General features: G+C 37.3%; 1 protein-coding gene across 3 annotated transcripts in view; it reads right to left on the reverse strand.

The window, feature by feature from the left end:
• The window catches only part of LOC144978095 (uncharacterized), a 182,164-nt gene that overhangs the window by 124,298 nt on the left and 32,866 nt on the right, over positions 1 to 25,000 (reverse strand). For all 3 annotated transcript variants that reach the window (XM_078923675.1, XM_078923674.1, XM_078923673.1), the window contains exon 3: positions 10,762 to 10,800. In XM_078923675.1, the coding sequence (XP_078779801.1) occupies positions 10,762 to 10,800 (39 nt within the window). The remainder of the gene's footprint in view (positions 1 to 10,761; positions 10,801 to 25,000) is intronic.

The raw sequence follows: 25,000 nt of genomic DNA on the forward strand, positions 1-25,000 counted from the left end.
TCATTGGCGTTCACATGCGAGATAACGGGAGAAGGGGATCAGAAAATCTTTCGAATGAAATGGGCCCCGTAGGTGAAGTATGTGCTAAATGTATAGTCTATATTATAATGTATACTGAATCCTAACAGTTATATAATTAATCCACAAACCATTGGGGGGGGGGGGGGGGGGGGGGGGGGGGGTAACTCAAATAAAAAACGACCGAGTAAAATGATCCCCGATTCGGGGTGGGGGGCGAGTGGTTACGGCAAAGCACTGTGACCAAGAGATTCTGGGTTCGAGTCCCGCTTCAGGTGTTTTACCTGCTTGCCCTAAACATCATTAATAATTTGGCCAATGCGCACAATAAATTAAAAATCTGAAACTTTAATTAAATAATGTATCGGGGGGGGGGGGGGGGGGGAGGGAGGTGTGAGTGTGAAGTTTCTATTCGGTTTCTAAAAAAGTGGGCGTCGAGTCATTCAATTCTTGATCTGACCTTTTGTCGTTCTGGGAACAAAAGAACAACAACCCCCCCCCCCCCCCCAACCCCCCCCCCCAAAAAAAAAAAAAAAAAAAAAAAAAAAATTAAAACCCCAACACATTTTAACATTTAATTTGCTTTCGAGAAAACTCGTCCTTCAAATTAAATCACGGATTAAAATGACCTTCATCTTGTCAAAAACGATCAAACCTGGGACAACAAACATGTTGAATGGAAACTACTGAAGTCCCAGGTTTGAGTTGTTTTTTTTTTAATCTTATATTTTAATGTTGACAACACAAGATGAGGTCATTCAAAAAGCTTTTTGATAGAACGAAGATGACGTCACTCAGGGCTTTGTTATTGTTTTTTTTTTTTTTGCCATCCGAGTTTATGAGTAATTCTCACTAAACTGTATTAACCAGACTATAAATGTTTAAAGTTACGCACAGTTTTGTGTGTTGGTCCGTTATACTTCCGGATGGCAATGTTGTGAGCTTCTTAGCCAAGCGCATACTATCTATATTAATTGTAATCTCTTTGGGGTCGTATTTCAATCGATCGGAGGTATTTGAAGGCCGACTTTTCTGACCAAAATTTTTAATAACGGGTTGTTTTTCTTCCAGAGTTACTGTCAGCTTTCCTGACGACGTCGATGTGTGTCTTCTGCCTTCAGTTTATCAAAGCTTAGATAATTTGCCGTATTCTGGAAAAACCCATATTTTAAAATTTGGCCAGAAAACTCGTCCTTCAAATATCGATCGATTTAAATGACCCTCATCTTGGCAAAAACTCTCAAACCTGGGACTTCGGCGAAGTCCCAGGTTTGAGAGTTTTTGCCAAGATGAGGGTCATTTAAATCGATCGATATTTGAAGGACGAGTTTTCTGGCCAAATTTTAAAATATGGGTTTTTTTCCAAAGTACGGCTGTATATCATAGAGATATATGTGGAGTGTTTGTCTCTCGGAGTAAATGGTGTTTGATCTACAGCCCCGTCTTCCTTTGAAGATGTGTTGGCGGGGATATAGCAATGTTGCCAACTTAGGTATTTCTCCAGCCTAAAAAATTGAAGATACGGACGTCAGATATATCTGACCGATTGATAGATAATATTATAACGTTTTATTCAATTTCAGTTTGCCATTTTGGATTCTACCATTTTCTTTGATATGATAATTAAATTAAATTAAATTGAGCTTTATATAGCGCAATATCCGCTAAACGTGCTCAAAGCGCTTTACAAGGGGTCCCTGGTCCACAGCAACATTTAACATGTAGGACGGGACAAAACGCCTGTTTGGCGATATTATAATTTTTCGGACAAAGACAACCGGCCAAGTACTCATTTTACACCTGAGTACGGTGATGTGAATGAATGTGAGAGAGAATGTGAGTGTGAGTAAAGAGCCTTTTCAATATATATATATATATATATATATATATATATATATATATATATATATATATATATATATATATGTGTGTGTGTGTGTGTGTGTGTGTGTGTGTGTGTGTGTTCCTTCATGGAATGTCTAGGTGATGGCATCTCGCTGTGACAACATGGCTGATCCTGTTGACAGCAGATATCTTGTTTGGTGTAATATCTATATTCCTTCATGGAAGTCCAAGGTGACGATATCTACAGAAGAGGACCAGAAGACATTTTTTAAAGCCATTTTAGGAGAGCAAATACCCGATGGTTTTTCTGAGTCCAAGTCACGAAATATTTATGGCTGGTATACGTAACTATACACTTTGGAGATAATTCTATCCAGTCTACCAATACAAATGTGTGTGTGTGTGTGTGTGTGTGTATGTGTGTGTATGTGTGTGTATGTGTGTGTATGTGTGTGTGTATGTGTGTGTGTATGTGTGTGTGTGTGTCCAGATGTACCTACGCATATCACACCTGGACATGTGCCAATCTGTACAGTTGAAATGGACATACCAGACATATTAATGCTCTATGCATCATCTACAGTACATCACAAATACGCTTCAACAGTCATAACGTCACTCGTAATGATCGTAACTTAGAACTGGCTCTAAACTATCGGAACAATGTTGGTCCGTTATATTTCCGGATGGCAATGTTACGAGATTCTTAGGCTAGTCTATAAACATTCAGGGTCAGACATAGTTTTGTGTGTTGTAAGTTACATCCGACTGGCGGATGTTATGTGCATTTTGTCTAAACGCATAGCATCAATAGTCCGATTGATATAACGTTTAGTGATAACTATTCATCCAACTGGCGGTCCAAAAACAACAAATTAAATGGCAGAGTCCAGTCAACTTCAATCCTTTTATAAAATTGTATTTGGCATCCCTTTGGAGTGATTTAGAGTTGCAAAGCCGTGAATCGTGTTTGATTGGAAACCAAGATTTTCTGTCGTCTGTTTAATAGATTAATCCATTAAGGTCATTTTGGTGAAGGGGGGGGGGGGAGAGAGAGAGAGAGAGAGAGAGAGAGAGAGAGGGGGGAGAGAGAGATAAAAGAGAGAGAGATAAAAGAGAGAGATGGAGAGAGAGAAGGGAGAGAGAGAGAAGGGAGAGAGAGAGGGGGGGGAGAGGGAGAGAGAGAGAAAAGAGAGAGAGAGAAAAGAGAGAGAGAGAGAGAAGAGAGAGAAGAGAGAGAGAGAGAAAAGAGAGAGAGAAGGGAGAGAGAGAGAGAGAGGGAGAGAGAGGGGGGGGGGGAGGGAGAGGGAGGGAGAGAGAGAGAAAGATAGAGAGGGAGAGAGGGAGGGAGAGAGGGAGAGGGAGAGAGAGAGGGGAGAGAGAGAGAAAGAGAGAGAGAGAAAAGAGAGAGAGAGAGGGAGAGAGAGAGGGGGGGGAGAGGGAGAGAGAGAGAGAGGGAGAGAGAGAGAGAGAGAGAGAGAGGGAGAGAGAGAGAGAGAGAGAGAGGGGGGGGGGGGTAGTGTATCGAATACACACAGCGTCATGAAAAACATCAAGAATCAAATCCTATTTCAGACAAATTAAAATAGGATTTCAGGTGAATCTCAATCAATGAGGATGATCTAGGACCACCTTCTTTCCATGTGTGCTCGGGGTCATCGGGGTCATATTGCAAATTGTGTTTAAAAAATTTCGACTTCCCCCAGGATTGATCAGCGCGAAGCCATCGTTAACTAATAGATAGAATGAAGATGTCGTCACTCGGGTCTTTGTTATTGTTTTTTTTTGCCACCCGCGTTTATGAGTAATGCTCACTAAACTGTATGAACCAGACTATATACACGTTCAAGATAACACAGTTTTGTGTGTTGATCCGTTATACTTCCGGATGGCAATGTTATGAGCTTCTTGGCCAAGCGCATACTATCTATAGCCTGACACTGACCAAAACATGACTTCAAAAGACAAGTCTTTGGCCACAAATGAAAACAACTCGTGAGTTGAATTCAATAGGTCAGCCAATGGAATCACTTTTTTCCTTGAGCTATACTAACTCTTTCACTGTACTCAGGTGTAAAATGCGTTGTCTTCGAAAAAAATTGTAATGTCCCGTTCTACATGTTTAATGTTGCTGTTGACCAGGGACCCCTTGTAAAGCGCTTTGAGCACGTTTAGTGGATATTACGAGATACAAAAGCTCAATTTTTATTTTTTTTGGATTGATTTGAAGGTCGCTAAAACATTCTGATGACGTAAGCGTGTAACGTGTCATTAAACTCAGCCATTCGTAGTTGTGTGTTATTATTCGTGTCTTCTGAACCAAAGGTCGGACCGTTGACCATGGATGGCCTTGGCAATCTGACCAGTTGAATGACCAGTGTTTCCATAATGTGCTTTGTTATTATTCAACAATAATTGATGGACGGTGTGCGTTTGAGTAAAATTCCTACAATAAAACCCGTCGGATCAATGACATCATCAACACATAAAACGATGTGTGACCTCAGAACGTTTATAGTCTGTCTGAATGGGAGTTTTCATGACGATGTGTCATCCAAACTGGCGGTATTCAACAATAACATGGGGCTATGTGGTCTAGTGGTATGACGCTCGCTTTCGGATCGGAAGGTCCTGGGTTCGAGCCTCGCGCTCGGCGCATAGTTGAGTCCTTGGAAAAGGCTCTTTACGCAAATTCTCTCACCGTATTCAGGTGTAAAAAATGAGTACCTGGCCGTTAACAGCGTTGTCTTTGTCCGAAAAATTGTAATATCGCCTAACATGTCCTACATGTTAAATGTTGCTGTTGACAAGGGACCCCTTGTAAAGCGCTTTGAGCACATTTAGTGGATATTACGCTATATAAAGCTCAATTATTTTTTTTAAACAAAGAACTCCGTGAGGTCAGCTGCATTCCAACTTTACGGCATTCGCTTTGAAAATAAAAACGCCACTTTTTCATTTTGTCTAGAGATTTAATTTTAGATTATTTTGAAGGAGGAAGAGGAGGAGGAGGAGGAGGTGGTGGAAGAGGAGGAAAGAAGGAGGAGAATAACAATGTTAAACTAGGCCCATTAGTGGGTTCGGTTGCCAGACCTGCACACATATACACACGTCGGCCCGTCCCTTTTAATTAAAGAAGTCTATTTTCACTGAACTTTTAGCTATTATTGATTTACTGTCGGTTCAAGGCAGTTGATATATCCATCCATTAATGACTATTTAACCAATTAACAGTCGTAATCTGGAAAATACTCGTATTTAAAAATTTGGCCAGAAAACTCGTCCTTCAAATATTGATCGATTTAAACGACCCTCTTCTTGTTTAAAAAAAAACAAACAAACAAACAAACCCTAAAACCCCTCTCAAACCTGGGACTTGATGGAGGACATCGCAAAGTCCCAGGTTTGAGAGTTTTTGGCAAGATGAGGGTCATTTAAATCGATGGATATCTGAAGGATGAGTTTTCTGGCCAAATTTGAAAATATAGGTTTTTCCAGAGTTCGACAGTTGACTGTTCAAAGGTATTTGTTCAGACGGATCGACTCCCTGAGTTCAAACATCACTCTAGTCCGCACCGAATGGCACCGTTCAGTCATCACACTTAATTAGGGCTCGATAGATGAACTTTTTATTTTACGTGAACATTGACAAGTACAAGAAGTGACAAAAGAAATGAAACGATTTAAGTCTAGCTCGACGAATTCATATATACAGGTCTGACATCCGAACGCAATTATGGGCCAGGTTCATCATTGTTGTAATGGATAATATTTTTCGTCATTTAAAACAAAAAATAATTCCATTACAGCAATAAACAGAAAATAAATTGGTCTGATGTCACGTCGCACAGCAATAATAATAATAATAATAATAATACACATTTATATAGCGCTCATTCTCGTGTAAAACACAAGCTCTGGGCACTTTACAATATAAATATCAATTTTAAGTGAAAAAATAAAAAAATAAAATAATAACAACAATAACAATTCATAGCCAAATCAAGGATTCATATAGAGTCAAGAAAAACAAATACAGTAAAAATGTGTCTTGAGATTCTTTTTAAAAGTAGGTAAAGACTTGCACTCCCTCAGACCACGTGGTAGTTCATTCCAAATCTTGGGGCCGAAACAAGCAAACGATCTATCACCAAATTTTGTTCTTGATCTTTTTTCCGAAATTTTCGTTTGGTCATTACATGATCTTAAAGTGTAATTTTCAAATTTACACATGACCACGTGATCTGTGAGATATGCCGGTGCTATACCAGCCAAACACTTATAAACAAGACACGCTGCTTTGTAATATGTGCGCTTTTCAATGGGCAACCAGTGGAGAGAGGCCAACAAAGGGGTTGCATGATCAAATTTTTTTTTGCCAAAAACTAATCTTGCAGCACTGTTTTGCAGTAGTTGCAATTGTTTAATAGAAGCCTGAGGCAAGTTGACAAGCAGCGAGTTACAATAGTCTAGTTTCGAAAAAATGAGGGAAACAACCAATGTTTTACATGTTCCAATTGCAATATACTGACGGATCGAACTGATTTTCTTCAATTGAAAGTATAAAGATTTACAGAGAGCAGAAATGTGAGCTGACATTTTCATTTCTGAATCAAAATAGACACCCAAATTTTTCACAGTCTTTGAAACTTTGATCTTTTCACCCCCAATCAACACCTCAAGACCATCATTCACCTTCAACTGCCCTCTATTTCCCACAATCATCACTTCTGTTTTTGACTCATTCATTTTCAACTTGTTTGCATCCATCCACTCTTTCACATCCGTCACACATTCTTCCACACGTTTCACAATATTTTCGAGATTTTTAGTTTTATCAGTAGCATAAAGTTGCGTATCATCTGCATAGAGATGATAGCGCAGCCCATGACCAGTGATGACATTAGATAATGGAGAAGTATACAAAACAAAAAGAATTGGACCCAAAACAGAGCCTTGAGGAACACCAAAAGACAATGTATGTTGACGAGAAAGTTTATCTAAAATCATAACCTGTTGCTTTCTGCCATCTAAATAAGATTCAAACCACTGCAAGACAGTCCCAGACAAGCCAAAGGTTATATTAAGTCGTTTAATGAGAATACCGTGATCAATAGTATCAAACGCCGCCGAAAGATCTAACAATGTCAGAAGAGAAACAGAACCTTTATCTAAAACATCAAGCAAATCACTCGCAACACAGCACAGAGCAGTTTCTGTGCTGTGGTAAGAACGATAAGCTGACTGAAATTTTTCCCATAGATTGTTTTCATGGAGATGTTGTGAAAGACGTCTGAGTACAACTTTTTCAAGGATTTTAGAAAGAAATGGCAGATTTGAGACGGGACGGTAGTTACTAAGGTCATTTACATTGAGATTTTGCTTTTTTATGAGAGGCTTTACAATTGCATGTTTATAGATATCTGGGACTTGTCCTGAGATAAGTGACTGATTTATAATATAAGTTATGCAAGGTAACAATTCAGGAAGACATAATTTCAAAATATTAGTTGGTAAAGGATCTAAATCACATGACTTCGAGGAAGATGAAAAAATTATTTTAGAAATTTCTTCTTCAGTTGTTTCTTTAAAACAAGAGAATCCTGTGAACCCGAAAAAGGGTGGAAATTTATATCTTCATTTTGCACGAGGTCCAAATTGTTCCGAATTTTCGATATTTTTCCCGAAAAGAAATCTGAAAATGCATCCGGCTGCTTTTCTACCGGGATATTAGTGGGTAGACACATGCCCTTTTCTTCCCCTAAAAGTTCCTTTGAAACAGAGAAAAATTCCTTAGTGTCCCTCACTGATGACAGTTTTGTGTTATAATAGTTTCTTTTTGCTCTTTTGCAGGTGGTTTTATACTTATGCTTTTTTGCTATATATATCAGCCGGTCAATCTCAAGGCCCGATTTTCTCCACGATGCCTCTGCATTCCTTTTTTCCCTTTTGGCAGTTTTTTCACTCTGGTTAAACCAGCAATGGCGGCCATCGTTGTTCTAAACAAAGAAAATCGGTACTTTTTATTCTTCATGCTGGCTAGAACTTTTCATATGTCGTGTGATCAAAATGAATAAAAATCAAAACATGATCATATTTATAATGTTTTTCTCCTCTGGATACACTTTTATGCTCGTTTGGAGAAATATTTCATACGGGCGTCCGCCATTGTTCCGATAGTTTAGAGCCAGTTACTAAGTTGCCATGCGTCATTACGAGGGAAGTGACATCATGACTGGGGAAGCGTATTACCATAGCCATCGTTATGTTATCGCCTGACACTGAAATCCAAAAGGACAGGCAGTTTGACGTCATTATTTGGTTTTTGCACCGCCAAGTGAGTTGTCGTTAGTAGAGCTCAGGGAAACAAGTTATTTCATTGCTTGAGCTATTGAATACAACTCAAGATTTTTTTCTTTTGTGGCAAAAGACTGGCATTTTGACGTCATTTATTGGTCAGTGTCAGACCATAACTTTACGAAGGCCACGATATTACCAACTAGAGCGAGCCACAATCGTGGGAATACAAAATGTTTTCAAAACCCAACTATGACGCACATGTTAGGTTGTAAGATGATAAAGTGATACAAAGCTACTACAAGATGTGGACTGGAAAAAGTAATAAACAACAAAAATTAATAAAGCTTGGAAAAACAAAAAACAAACCCAAAGTACCGAACACGGAACGTTTCGCGCTCAAAACCCTTCTTCAGCCAAAAACAAAGCAATAAAAATAGAAATGCATAACTTTAAAAAAACGTATCTGATTAATTTATCTGGTCTAATGAATCAAATGATTCTGATCTGATTTTTGAAGTTATGTATTTAAAAATTTATGTTTTGATTCTTTATTTTTTGTTTGTTTGCTGAAGAAGGGCTTTGAGCTCGAAACGTTCTCGGTTCGGTATTTTATTTTTTTTATTGAAGCTGTTTTATTCATTTTTTGTTTCGAAGGTTGTACCAATGACCAACCTCCTGATTCAGTTTGGTCTACCTGGCTATGACATTCGACAGGGGCTTTACAACTATGTTATGTTATATGGTCTAGTGGTATGACACTCGCTTTCGGATCGGAAGGTCCTGGGTTCGAGCCTCGCGCTCGGCGCATAGTTGAGTCCTTGGAAAAGGCTCTTTACTCACATTCTCTCACCGTACTCAGGTGTAAAATGAGTACCTGGTCGTTAACAGCGTTGTCTTTGTCCGAAAAATTGTAATATCGCCTAACAGGCATCATGTCCCGTCCTACAAGTTAAATGTTGCTGTTGACCAGGGACCCCTTGTAAAGCGCTTTGAGCACATTTAGTGGATATTGCGATATATAAAGCTCAATTTTTTAACTATAAGTCTCGAACCTGAGACTGTTTGGTATTGATTAACCCTATCCGTACCAACTATAGGAAACTCGTCACATTCGTTACGATACAACCAACATTTCTCTTATTCAAATTTCATTTGTACATCATAAAATTTGAAGAAATGAACAGTGTGTTGTGGAGCATGTTTTGCTGAAGAAATTATTTATCACAAGAACTTACTGCTAGTGTGTTTGAGTGATAAAAAATCTATTTTTGTAAGTTGGGTGTAAAGTTTGGGGAAAATCCTGAAAATGGCTGGTAAGGAGAGAGTTAAGATGTGAAGGGTTAAAACGTAAACACGTGTTTTCTCATTGCACGAGAGTACACACTAGTGTGTTGTAGTGTTGTCTTGTGTTGTGTTACAACAAGATATGAAGTGAGTAGAAAAGTGCCAGAAGACAATAGAGAATAAAAAATTTTTTCGCGGCGGTGGTGGGGTTTGAACCTGCGACCTTATTGGTACGACAACTCCGCCTGGCAGGTGAGAGCGTGGCTCTACCGTGTGAGCTATCCACGAACACAAAAATATTCGTTTCAAACCCAAAGTCATTTCTAGATCCCTCTCTCACCCACTTCTTGAGATCGCCGATTCGTTCACCACCATCGCGAAGTAATTTTGACCAGCAGTTAAGCTTAATAGCCAATATTCTCATCACAAACATATAACATAGAAACGATTGAGACATTGAGTATGCTCCGGTGTATGGGGTGAATTTTTAATTCAGAAAAGTGAGTGGAGCAGGCACTTATGTTGGTAACAACAAGATATGAAGTGAGTAGAAAAGTGCCAGAAGACAATAGAGAATAAAAAATTTGTGTTGTGTTGTATTGTGGGGAGGCAGGCGGTGGTTGGCGAATCGAACGGAGTCATTGACTGTACTCAATGACCTCTGAGGTATCAATCTTGTATAAGAGGCGGGCTATTATTGGTATCGATATTATTGTGTTGTGTCACGAGATCTGTGCACACATTAGCAATGATGGGTCTGATTTAACACATCGGACACGGAATTGATATGGTCGTATAGGGGTTTGGAAGAAATGTATTATTATTATTATTATTATTATTATTATTATTATTATTATTATTATTATTATTATTATTATTATTATTATTATTATTAATATTATTATTATTAGTATTATTAATAATATAATAATAATAATAATAATAATAATAATAATAATAATAATGATGATGATGATGATGATGATGATGATGATGATGATGATGATAATAATAATAATAAATGAATAAATAAATAAGATAAATAAAGTATTGTAATGATATAATTTGAAGGCCATTCAAATTCTTATAAACTACGAAATTATGACAAATTCTTAGTAAAATTAATTATAACCTCATTTAAAAAAAATAAAAACAAACAACAAAACGTTCAACCTACCACACACACACACACACACACACACACACACACACACACGCACACATACACACACAAATCCACCGAAGCAGAGAGATTAGTGACTAACAACTGTCCAAAGATAAGATAAGATAAGATAAGATAATATAAGAACTTACCTCCCTTTCCCTTGGATATGAGATTTCTGGCTCTGAGCACTGGAAGTAGAAATAGAGAGAGAAAAAAAAAATATATACATGAATGAATGTGCTTGTGTAAATAGAAAAGTGAGTGGAACAGGCACTTATGTTGATAACAACAAGAGATGAAGTGAGCAGGAAAGTGCCAGAAGACAATAGAGAATAAACATTTCGCGGCGGTGATGGAGGTTTGAACCCGCGACCTTTCTGGTACGACAACTCCGCCTGGCTGGGAGATCGTGACTCTACCGTATGAGCTATCCACGCCAAATGTTTATTCTCTATTGTCTTCTGGCACTTTCCTACTCACTTCATCTCTTGTTGCTTGAGTAAATATAACAATGTATGAAGCATAGAACGTGCAAAAATATGCTTAAGTAATGTTATAATATTAGTAGCGCCAAAATAGAATATACGGCTATATGGTCTTGTGGTATGACGCTCGTTTTCGGATCGGAAGGCCCTGGGTTGAGTCCTTGGAAAATGCTCGTTACTCACATTCTCTCACCATACTCAGGTGTAAAATGAGTACCTGTCCGTTAACAGCGTTGTCTCTGTCGTAAAAAAAATTAATATCACCTAACAGGCGTCGGTCATGTCTCGTTCCACATGTTATGTGTTACTATTGGCCAGGGATCCTTTGTAAAGCGCTTTGAGCACGTTTAGTGGATATTGCGCTCTATGAAAGCTCAAGTATTTTTCAATTTTTTTAAAAAGAAGAGCTCCTGAAAAAAATGTTTCATATAACGCACTATCTAATAATTATTTTTGTTTTTTGTTATGTATTATACACAAAACGTTTGTGTCATCTTGGCTAAAGGCGACTTCTCTAAGCACGACAGTTATTCTGCTGTTTTATTAAAGAACACAGTATGTGCTTTTTTGATTAACATTGCATTTACTGTGTTTTTAAAAACAAACGGCATTTATTGCTGGTAGACACACAGTGGCAAGGAAACAGTAAAAAAAAATACAAACCCTCCCCCCCCCCCACTCCCACCCTAAAAAAAAATCCCACACACCAATATAGCACCAAAATAAAACCAAACAACAACAAAAGAAAACAAAGTAAAAAAAAACAAACCGACCAACCAACCAACCAACCAACAAAACAAACAAACAAACAAACAAACAAAAAACCGGGACAGAAGTAAAAAGGTAGATAAAGAAGAAAGAAAAACAAAACAAAACAAAACAAGACCATAGACTCTGGTAGCAAATAGGGAGTTGGATTATAAGGCTTAAACAGTTTTTCCTGGGATGAAAAGATAAACAAACACCTTTGAAAAGGAATTGGAGACGTCATCATTCTCTATTTTCTCACTCGATGATCAGGTGTTGACATCAAAGGTCTCCGCGTCAAGAGCTGGATTCGGTAACAAACACAATCAACTTGACATCAAATACCACCTCTCTCACTCTCTCTCTCTCTCTCTCTCTCTCTCTCTCTCTCTCTCTCTCTCTTTTTTTTTCACACACATACAGATACGCACACACAGAAACACTCATTCCCCCCCCCCTCTCTCTCTCTCTCTCTCGCCCCCCCCCCCCCCCCCCCCCCCCCCGATGCTTTCTTTTACAAACACATTAGAAAAATTGATCCAAATATTTGTTGGACTTGTGGTAAACACTCTATATCCCGGGTTCAAATCCCGCTCTGGCGCAATGTTGAGGTCTTAGAAGAGAGTTTTTATTCACATTCTCTCACCGTCCCCATGTAATAAATGAGTACTAGAAATTAATGCACGAACGAATCGGCGGTCTCAAGAAGTGGGTGAGAGAGGGATCTAGTAATGACTTTGAGTTTGAAACGAATATTTTTTGTGTTCGTGGATAGCTCACACGGTAGAGCCACGCTCTCACCTGCCAGGCGGAGTTGTCGTACCAATAAGGTCGCAGGTTCAAACCCCACCACCGCCGCGAAAATTTTTTATTCTCTATTGTCTTCTGGCACTTTTCTATTCACTTCATATCTTGTTGTTACCAACATAAGTGCCTGCTCCACTCACTTTTCTGAATTAAAAATTCACCCCATACACCGGAGCATACTCAATGTCTCAATCGTTTCTATGTTATATGTTTGTGTTGAGAATATTGGCTATTAAGCTTAACTGCTGGTAAAATTATTCGCGATGGTGGTGTACGAACGAATCGGCGGTCTCAAGAAGTGGGTGAGAGAGGGATCTAGTAATGACTTTGAGTTTGAAACGAATATTTTTTGTGTTCGTGGATAGCTCACACGGTAGAGCCACGCTCTCACCTGCCAGGCGGAGTTGTCGTACCAATAAGGTCGCAGGTTCAAACCCCACCACCGCCGCGAAAAATTTTTATTCTCTATTGTCTTCTGGCACTTTTCTATTCACTTCATATCTTGTTACTAGAAATTAATGTGACATTTCTGTGTATTTCAATGTTGTCATCGATTTCTGGGGAAATGGATCATATCGATATAATATCGATTTGAAGCAGAAGTCCTTCCGAGCCATTGGGCCTATGGAGCTGGAGTTTATCCCGGTGTCAGTAGCGTGAAACGGATTATAGCAATTGCTTGCTACTGACGTGCACTTATTTGCAGGTCTGATAACCCAATTCCTTACGGGCTCATTGTGTAATGTGAATCTAAAAAAAAACACACACAAAAAAAAAAACAAACAAAAAAAAAACAAAAAAAAAAAAACGACGCAAAATATTGTCCATTACAACAATGTTAAACTAGGCCCATAAATGGGCTCGGATGTCAGACCTGCATATATGTACACGTCGCTTGCTACCCTTTTGACGGGACGATGGTCTATCGCAAAGTATTTTCAACCAGATCAAACAGATCCAGCTACCCTACTTAATCACTGCTTGCTGGGCAGACATGGAGAGAGGGAGAGAGAGAGAGGGAGAGAGAGAGAGAGAGAGAGAGAGAGGGGGGGGGGGGAGGAGGAGGGGGGGGGGGGGACAGCAAAAATTTTGACTTCACTCGGGATCTGATCTCGGTCCCTTTGCGTGTGAAGCCAGTGCTCTACCAACTGATCCATCGGGTCACATTTATTATTTTTTTTTCCTCCATCAAATAACAATAGGGCTAAGCCGGTGGTCAAAAATAAGTCGGTAAAGAATAAAACCGACGATGGGGATAATCGGACTGTCCTGAAGAGGGAATCGGAGTGGAGTCGAGTTCACGTTAAGACCCATTAACTCACTCAACCCTAACACCGACTATATCCGTAGTTTACCCGGGGTTACTTTTACCCCCATGCCCATTTATTACATTTTTCTGAGACAAATTATAGGCGTAGTATCAAAGCTAATGTTTTAAGTTTTTACACGTTAGTGGTAGTTGAATAAAACTATCTATGTACATTCTCATTTTAAAATATTTTTTTTTTCCAATTTTGAAAAGTAGCAAAAATCTCCAGGATTGAGTGAGTTAACCCCTAGCTTAGTTTCGGTCCTGAAGCGTGAAGGGAAGTGATGAATATTTTACACAGCTTTGATTTCTGCTGACACCCTCATTTGGGGAACACGCGAGTTTATGGTTGGGGGGGGGGGGGGGGGGGGGGGGGGGGGATTGTTCAACTATGTGCAAGAATCCATCGGTCACGAATACCAAAATGAACATTTCAGCGAAGGAAAAGGATTTTTTAAAAATAAATGAATAAAAATACAAGTCTTGGAGCACAGCACGTTGCAATAGTCTGTAATGATTGGGATATAAAAAGTTTATGGAATTCTCTCCACGAGAACTTGAGAAATTCGGACAGTTACGAAGAATGTACTTGTCAATTAGAAAAAAAAAATTTCTGTCACAGAGGTAAGGAGGACATAAATTATTGTGATACAGAGGTAAGGAGGACATAAATTATTGTGATACAGAGGTAAGGAGGACATAAATTATTGTGATACAGAGGTAAGGAGGACATAAATTATTGTGATACAGAGGTAAGGAGGACATAAATTATTGTGATACAGAGGTAAGGAGGACATAAGTTATTGTGATACAGAGGTAAGGAGGACATAAGTTATTGTGATACAGAGGTAAGGAGGACATAAGTTATTGTGATACAGAGGTAAGGAGGACATAAGTTATTGTGATACAGAGGTAAGGAGGACATAAATTATTGTGATACAGAGGTAAGGAGGACATAAGTTATTGTGATACAGAGGTAAGGAGGACATAAATTATTGTGATACAGAGGTAAGGAGGACATAAGTTATTGTGATACAGAGGTAAGGAGGACATAACTTGTTGTGATACAGAGGTAAGGAGGACATAACTTATGGTGATACAGAGGTAAGGAGGACATAACTTATGGTGATACAGAGGTAAGGAGGACATAACTAATGGTGATACAGAGGTAAGGAGGACATGACTTATTGTGATACAGAGGTAAGGAGGACATAACTCATTGTGATACGGAGCCATAACTTGACACCATCCCAAAAACTCACACATGAATATCGACTTCTGAACCATGGATCGATACCCGTCCCTTTGCTTGTGAGGCGAGTGCTCTACCACTGAGCTACGGGGACCAGTCCAATCCAATCGGCTGCCCAAATAAGAACAAAATACTTAACACGGGCTCTGTTTTTTTTTAGTAATATATTTATGTTTTCATTGCTTTTTGTTGTTGACTGAAGAAGGATTTTGACCCGATACGTTCCGTGTTTGGTATTTTGTTCTTTTTGGAAGCTCTTAAATTCATGTTTGCTTATCAATGGAATCTACATCAAAACCAGTAAGGAATGTAACTTTTATAAACAATTATAAACAATGTAACATTGAAATGTAAAACAAACAAAATCAGAAATATCTTTTTTAAAGAAAACAAAACAAAACAAAACAAAACAAAAGAAGAATTTAAAAAATCTCAGCCCCAATCAAGTAGTCGATTGTTTCAAACGCATGAATGATTTCTGTCACGCTTCACTGGTTTGAAGGAATAACACGATAACAATGAATGCATGATCCGTATAATCAATATGATAAAAACCTTTTGTGGATTAGAATCGAAATGGGATTAGGCGGTGCTTGTCACTCAACGGTAAAAGGTACACATTTGAAATGTTACCGATACATTTATAACAAAAAATGTATCGATTTGAAATGTTACCGATACATTTATAACAAAAAATGTATCGATTTGAAACGTTACCGATACATTTATAACAAAAAATGTATCGATTTGAAACGTTACCGATACATTTATAACAAAAAATGTATCGATTTGAAATGTTACCGATACATTTATAACAAAAAATGTATCGATTTGAAATGTTACCGATACATTTATAAAAAAATGTATCGATTTGAAATGTTACCGATACATTTATAACAAAAAATGTATCGATTTGAAATGTTACCGATACATTTATAACAATAATGTACCAATTGAAACGTTACCGATACATTTATAATTAAAAATGTATCGAATTGAAATGTTACCAATACCATTATAATAATAAAAGTACAGATTTCAAATGATAACCCAACAAATATAATAAGAATGTTTTGCGGCAATACCATTCAACAGCAAAACAATACATAATAGCTTGAGACAAAATAAACAGTAAATAAACAAATAATTAAATAAAATTATAAATAAATAAATAAGAATTTATAGATTGAAAGATGAATAAATAAATAAATAAATAAATAAATACACGAATAAATAAAAGTTGACCCGAATATCCAATAAATGCCAAAAAGGCTCCACAGCGGATCTTTGCCAACAACAAAACTACACGTAGGACGAGACAACATGGCCGTTTGTGAGACGCTGGTATCAATACATTTTCGTCAGACCGACAAGGCACACCTGAGTACAGTGAGAGAATTTGAGTAAATATCCTTTTCCAAGAACTCAACTTTGCGCCGGCCAAACCGACCGAGACTCGAACCAGAGACTTATTGGTCCGAAGGCGAGCGTCCTAGTAGAAGAAAACAAAGCCCCTGGAGAGGTAAATGCCCGATTACAGGCGTTCATGTTGTCAATTCATGGCTGGATTTAAAACAAGTAATGAGGCTGCATGGTAGCCAGATTATTTTTTTTATAAAATGCCAAACAAAACGTTGAAAATTGCTGTAATACCAAGCTGCTAAAAGCTGTGGACTGTAAAAAGTAATAAGCAAAAATGAATATAGCATTTTGAAATAAGAACAAAATACTTAATACGGCATCTGATTTTTTTTAGAATGTATTTATGTTTTCATTGCTTTTTGTTGTTGACTGAAGAAGGATTTTGAGCTCGAAACGTTCCGTGTTTGGTACTTTGTTCTTTGTGGAAGCTGTTAAATTCACGTTTGCTTTTATAACGTTGAAAATTGCTGCTACAAATTGGTTTTTAAAGGACAAGCACACTACCTATTGTACTAAAATGCACATTAAAGAAGAAATAAATTGATATAGTCTCTCGTATCATGATGCATCCAATAACATTTCATGTTGTCTCGCTAGTTTGGGGGTAAAAAAACCCCCAAAAAAACCCCCAAAAAACCAGAACAAAACAAAAAACAATTTGCGTTTCATTCTTTTAAAAAAATATAATATGTAGTTGTAACAGATAAAATCTTATAAAATTTTTACAAGATGAAAAAAAAAAGGAAAAAGAAAGAATAAAAGAAACCAAACTCAATTCACCCCCTTGATAACGGCTTAAAAAAAACTCCAAGTTTTTGGAATCGTGTATTAAAAAACGCCTAACTGGCACATGTGTAAGGCGAAACTGTAAGTTAATTGCAGGGGCGGTAATCTCTGGTCGTATCGATTGGGTAAAAGTAAAATCCTTTTGACACGTCATACATCGATTTGAACATGACAGACACACTTCTGTAACAAGTTATACGAGTGTCAATGTTGTACACAGTGCAAGAACGGAAATGGGTTTAGTGTACGGCATGGCACCACGTGCAAGATGCTTTGTGAAGAATGCGGACAAATATTGATTGTGTAAGAATTGATCGTATATCTTCAGTACACTGACTTGCTGGTCCACGTATCCAATAAATAAAAATGAAATGAAATTATGTGAAGTTCCACCATTTACAGTAGCATGCAAGAGGTTTTAGAATGAAACTCTAACAGATACTCGGACAGAAGATAATTTAATTTATTTAGAAAACACCAAGATTTCACCGACTGCTTGGTTTCCTTGTTTGGGAGATGTTGCCCTCATAAGAAGCCAATTTTATTGATGCCTTGGTTTCCTCGTTGGGAGATGATGTCCCAGAAAGAAGCCAATTTTATAGATGCCTTGGTTTCCTTGTTTGGGAGATGTTGCCCTCAAAAGAAGCCAATTTTATAGATGCCTTGGTTTCCTTGTTTGGGAGATGTTGCCCCCAAAAGAAGCCAATTTTATAGATGCCTTGGTTTCCTTGTTTGGGAGATGTTGCCCTCAAAAGAAGCCAATTTTATAGATGTCTTGGTTTCCTTGTTTGGGAGATGTTGCCCTCAAAAGAAGCCAATTTTATAGATGCCTTGGTTTCCTTGTTTGTGAGATGTTGCCCTCAAAAGAAGCCAATTTTATAGATGTCTTGGTTTCCTTGTTTGGGAGATGTTGCCCTCAAAAGAAGCCAATTTTATAGATGCCTTGGTTTCCTTGTTTGGGAGATGTTGCCCTCAAAAGAAGCCAATTTTATAGATGCCTTGGTTTCCTTGTTTGGGAGATGTTGCCCTCAAAAGAAGCCAATTTTATAGATGCCTTGGTTTCCGTGTTTGGGAGATGTTGCCCTCAAAAGAAGCCAATTTTATAGATGTCTTGGTCTCCTTGTTTGGGAAATTTGTAGCCTCTGAAAAACACAGATTCTATCAAATTTCTCGGACTCTTCCGTTGAGAGATGTCTCTGAAAGAGATCGGTTCCATATAAAGCTTATACTTCTTGTCAAATACATGTTGTCATTGAAAGTTATTGATCCCATCCAATACTTGGACTCCTTCTCTGGGAGATGTTGTCTCTGAAAGGCATTGGTACCATCTAATTTGGACTCATTCTCTGAGCGATGTTGATTGTGAGAGGCGTGGATCCCATCTAATTTGGACTACTTCTCTGAGAGATGTTGTCTCTGAAATCCGATAATTCCATCAAATTCTTGGAGAAGACGTTTTTGAGAGATGGTGTCTCTGAAACCAATTCAAACAACTGCTTGATTTCCATTATTGATTGATTCTCACGAGTAAAACAACAAACAGGCAGCTTTTAACAATTCGTCATAACCAATGAGAATGCTGTACTCAGAAACATTACATAGAGACAGTACATAGAGACAGTACTCAGACACAGTACATAGAGACATTACTCGGACACAGTACATAGAGACAGTACATAGTGACAGTACATAGAGACAGTACATGGAGACAGTACATGGAGACAGTACATAATGACAGTACTCAGACACAGTACATAGAGACAGTACATGGAGACAGTACATAGTGACAGTACTCAGACACAGTAAATAGAGACAGTACATGGAGACAGTACATAGTGACAGTACTCAGACACAGAACATAGTGACAGTACTCAGACACAGTACATAGAGACAGTACTCAGACACAGAACATAGTGACAGTACTCAGACACAGAACATAGTGACAGTACTCAGACACAGTACATAGAGACAGTACATGGAGACAGTACATAGTGACAGTACTCAGAGACAGGACATAGAGACAGAGTAAAAATTAAAGTATTATCATGCTTACATAATGACATGGAGCTCTTAAACTAGCAAGGTGGAATTTTTTTATAACCAAACATCCAAAGGCATAAATAACACAATCTGACAACTCGAGAATTGGTGAAAATTAAGCGACTGGAATTTTCCATTAACCCGTTAAATTCTGGACTCTGGAAAAACTCTTATTTGAAAATTTGGCCAGAAAACTCGTCCTTACTTCGACTGCGATCGATTAAAATGGCAAAAACTCTAAAACCCGGGACTTCGCGAAATCATTTAAATCGATGGATATTCGAAGGACGAGTTTTCTGGCCAAATTTTTAAATGCATGTTTTTTGCTGAGTCCGGCTGTTAAGTGGTTAAACAAAACATGTAAAAATGACAGGGAGTTCCCGTGTTTGAGCTGATCAGAAAACATGGCACTTTCATTATCATAGCATGCCACACAATCCACAATCTACAATAACAATAACATAATTTGTATGTTGATCAAAACGATACATTAGAATTAGCGATGACTATATAGAAAACTATGTCTGTGGTTAGCTCTGGAAATACAGAGACAAACAAACACACACATACACACACGCAAACACACACATGCGCACACACAAAAATACACGCAGAGAAATAAAGTTAGATAAATAGATAGATAGAATGATGGAGATAGAGAGAGAGAAGATATTACAAATTATGTATGTATGTTTATATGTCATGTACGTGTGTGTGTGTGTGTGTGTGTGTGTGTGTGTGTGGATGGATAGACAGATATATCGATAGTTGGACTGAATGATTAACTAAATTATAGTTAAATGGATGGATAGATGGATGTGGTAAATGGAGTAAATGACAGGAGATAGATGGACGATGAGATAATGGAAGGATAGATAGATAGATAGATAGATAGATAGATAGATAGATAGATAGATAGATAGATAGATAGATAGATAGATAGATAGATAGTAATAGATAGATAGATAGATAGATAGAATAGATAGATAGATAGTATAGATAGGATAGATAGATAGAGTAGATAGATAGATAGATATGATAGATAATAGATAGATAGATAGATAGATAGATAGATAGATAGATAGATAGATAGATAGATAGATAGATAGATAGATAGATAGATAGATAGATAGATAGATAGATAGATATAGATAGATAGATAGATAGATAGATAGATAGATAGATAGATAGATAGATTAGATAGATAGATAGATAGATAGAAAGATAGATAGATAGATAGATAGATAGATAGATAGATAGATAGATAGATAGATAGATAAATAGATAGATAGATAGATAGTAGATAGATAGATAGATAGATAGATAGATAGATAGATAGATAGATAGATAGATAGATAGATAGATAGATAGATAGATAGATAGATAGATAGATAGATACATTCTTTAATGAATTCCTTTTTATTTATCTAATTATTTAGATTTCTTTTTTCTTCGCTCCAGGTGATTGACCTATAATAATATCTAGTATTACCATTTAATATTCATTACGGTTCGTTGAGATTTTTTTATTAACGCAACGCAATATTGCCCTGCATTACGCAGTACTTGTAATCGTAACCGGGAGTTACGCGATAATATCATGTAATGGATAATCCTCGATAAGACTGATTGATTGGCAAATGGTGAAACGGGCAACAGTCGGTTTTTGGTTTCACCATCAATACTTGATGAACTGATTTTCTCTCTCTCTCTCTCTCTCTCTCTCTCTCTCTCTCTCTCTCTCTCTCTCTCTCTCTCTCTCACTCTCTCTCACACCTCTCTCGCTCTCTCTCTCTCTTTTTACTTTCTCTCTCTCTCTCACTCTCTCTCTCTATCTCTATCAATCAATCTCTCTCTCTCTCTCACTCTCTCTCACACCTATCTCGCTCTCTCTCTCTTTTTAATTTCTCTCTCTCTCTCACTCTCTCTCACACCTCTCTCGCTCTCTCTCTCTTTTTAATTTCTCTCTCTCTCTCACTCTCTCTCTATCTCTATCAATCAATCTCTCTCTCTCTCTCTCTCTCTCTCACACCTATCTCGCTCTCTCTCTCTCTTTTTAATTTCTCTCTCTCTCACTCTCTCTCTATCTCTATCAATCAATCTCTCTCTCTCTCTCTCTATCAATAAATCTATTTATCTCTTTCTTTCTTTCTCTCTCTACGTCTGTCTCAACCATCATCCCTCCCTTGTCATCTCTGTTTTTATGTATCTCTTTTCCTCTCTGTCCCTCTCTATCTCTTTTTCTATCTTTCTCACTCCTCCCCTCCCCCGTGTCTCGCTCTCTCCATCCCCTTCTTTCTTTCTCTTTCTTTCTATCTCCTTTCTCAATCTCCCCATCTGGGGGGGGGGGGGGGGGGGGGGGGGGGGGGGGGGGTATGTGGGGGCTAGATTTACTCGCCCTAAATGACCCAAGTCACTCCATCCATTCCAAGCTATAACAATAAACAAACGAACAAGAAAATCGTTGAACAGAGAAACTACCAATAATATTATCGTTTAGAAATCCTAACACAATCGCATCTCGTGTCGAGCGATGGTCAGGTGTGCTTGTGATGTCAATACTGGTCAATCTGGTCATTGATTAATTTAACACACATCGGCGACTTCAAAGAACACGGTGGATGTGATTTCAATCAGCCCTACGGTGGTGTTTACATGATGGTGAGTGGCGTGGTCAGTGCTGGTCATTGGTGGTCAGTGGTGGTGGTCATTGGTGGGTCATGGTCGATAGCGTTAGGTGTGAGTGTTAGGATAGCGGTGTGAGTTTTGATGGGTAGTTGGTAATGGCATAGATAATTAATGATGGTGATGATGATGATGATAATAATAATAATAGTAATAATAATAATAATAATAATAATAATAATAATAATAATAATAATAATAATAACAATAATAATAATAATAATAATAATAATAATAATAATAATAATAATGAAAATGATGATGATGATGATAATGATGATGATGGTCGTGATGATGGTGGTGGTGGTGATGGTGATGATGATGATGGTGATGGTGATGATGGTGATGACAACAACAACAACGAGTTTTCTGATCATGTTTTAATATCCGTGTCTTTCCATTGTAAGGCAGTTCACTGTTAACAATGATTTTGATTATCACAAAAAAATAATGAACAATAAATGTATCAATAATAATATTCAAAACTGAACGACAACGCAGAGCCGTTCCTTCACCTATGGATAGAATGAAGATGACGTCACTCAGTCTTTGTTATTGTTTTTCGCCATCCACGTTTATGAGTAATTCTCACTTAACTGTATTAACCAAGACTATAAACGTTCAATGTTACACACAGTTTTGTGTGTTGGTCCGTTATACTTCCGGATAGCAATGTTGTGAGTTTCTTAGCCAAGCGCATACTATCTATAGATGATTCATTCCATACCTGAGATAGCCACGTGATAAAGGTACCAATTATCTTGTTCTGATTTCACCACCCCTTCCCCCCCCCCCCCCCCCCCCCCCCCCCCCCCCCCCCCCCCCCGCCGGATTCAATTTGACACCAGTAATCACAGACCACAGATTTGTTTTGTGTCACAGACAGAAGACACCACAGACTACAGGACGACTCCGAGATGTCAGCTTGGCATTTTACAGCCAAATTCCAAATATTGATTAAATATAAATTACACGGGGTCCTTAAAATGTATGTAGTTCGGTGGTATCAAAATAGGTTGACATTATTGTTGTTGCTGATGCTGCTACTGCTACTGTTGTGTGTGAGAAAGGGAAACATACACACACACACACACACACACACACACACACATATATATATATATATATATATATATATATATATATATATATATATATATAGTATGCGCTTGGCTAAGAAGCTCATAACATTGCCATCCGGAGTATAACGAAACCCAAAACACAAAACTGTGTGTATCCATGAACATTTATAGTCGGGTTAATACAGTTCAGTGAGCATTACTCATAAACGCGGATAGCAAAAAACAATAACAAAGACCTGAGTGACGTCATCTTCGAACTATCTATCTATCTATCTATATATATATATATATATAATATATATATATATATATATATATATATATATATATATATATATATATATATATTTAGACTTCTTTTTCTTTTGTTTTTCAAGATGAATTTTGCCAATCAAACCATCTGTCAAGTCAAAGTGACGAGAGAATGAGTTCAATGTGAACAATTGAACAAATCTATGAGTTCAAGATGAGAGAATGAGTTCAATGTGAACAATTGAACAAATCTATGAGTTCAAGATGAGAGAATGAGTTCAATGTGAACAATTGAACAAATCTATGAGTTCAAGATGAGAGAATGAGTTCAATGTGAACAATTGAACAAATCTATGAGTTCAAGATGAGAGAATGAGTTCAATGTGAACAATTGAACAAATCTATGAGTTCAAGATGAGAGAATGAGTTCAATGTGAACAATTGAACAAATCTATGAGTTCAAGATGAGAGAATGAGTTCAATGTGAACAATTGAACAAATCTATGAGTTCAAGATGAGAGAATGAGTTCAATGTGAACAATTGAACAAATCTATGAGTTCAAGACGAGAGAATGAGTTCAATGTGAACAATTGAACAAATCTTTGAGTTCAAGATGAGAGAATGAGTTCAATGTGAACAATTGAACAAATCTTTGAGTTCAAGATGAGAGAATGAGTTCAATGTGAACAATTGAACAAATCTATGAGTTCAAGATGAGAGAATGAGTTCAATGTGAACAATTGAACAAATCTATGAGTTCAAGATGAGAGAATGAGTTCAATGTGAACAATTGAACAAATCTATGAGTTCAAGATGAGAGAATGAGTTCAATGTGAACAATTGAACAAATCTATGAGTTCAAGACGAGAGAATGAGTTCAATGTGAACAATTGAACAAATCTTTGAGTTCAAGATCAAGAGTTTATTTTGGCATTTCCTGGCCAAAACCACAATTTCTCTCTGAACAAATAATATCATCTCAATAACGAACAACAACAACAACAACAACAACAACAACAACAACAACAATAATAAATAATAATAATAATAATAATATAATAATAATAATAATAATAATATATAATGATGACAACAACAACAACAGCAATAATAATAATAATAATAATAATAATAATATAATAATAATAATAATAATAATAATAATAATAATAATAATAATATAATAATAATAATAATAATCATCATCATCATCATCATAATTAGTGTAGGGAAAGTTTGCCAATTTTTCACATCGTTTGGCATATTTCTATACAGTTTTGGCTATGTGTGAAAAACGTATCTGACAACCCAACCTTGTTGTTCAAAGGCTACAGAAAGACTGGGTCATTGTAGTGGAAGGAATGGAAGGAAGTATAGAGTGAGATGTCTGCCTGGATCTGACAGACTGATACGCCTATTTCACAATTTATTGCACGCACACAATAGACTTGAAATAGAATCACACACACACACACACACACACACACACACAAACAAACACTGATTGACTTACACACGCA

Source organism: Berghia stephanieae, chromosome 8, assembly GCF_034508935.2.
Source record: "Berghia stephanieae isolate SIO BIC M18660-M18661 chromosome 8, UCSD_Bste_1.3, whole genome shotgun sequence".
In the NCBI taxonomy this organism is placed as follows: Eukaryota; Metazoa; Mollusca; class Gastropoda; order Nudibranchia; family Aeolidiidae; genus Berghia; species Berghia stephanieae.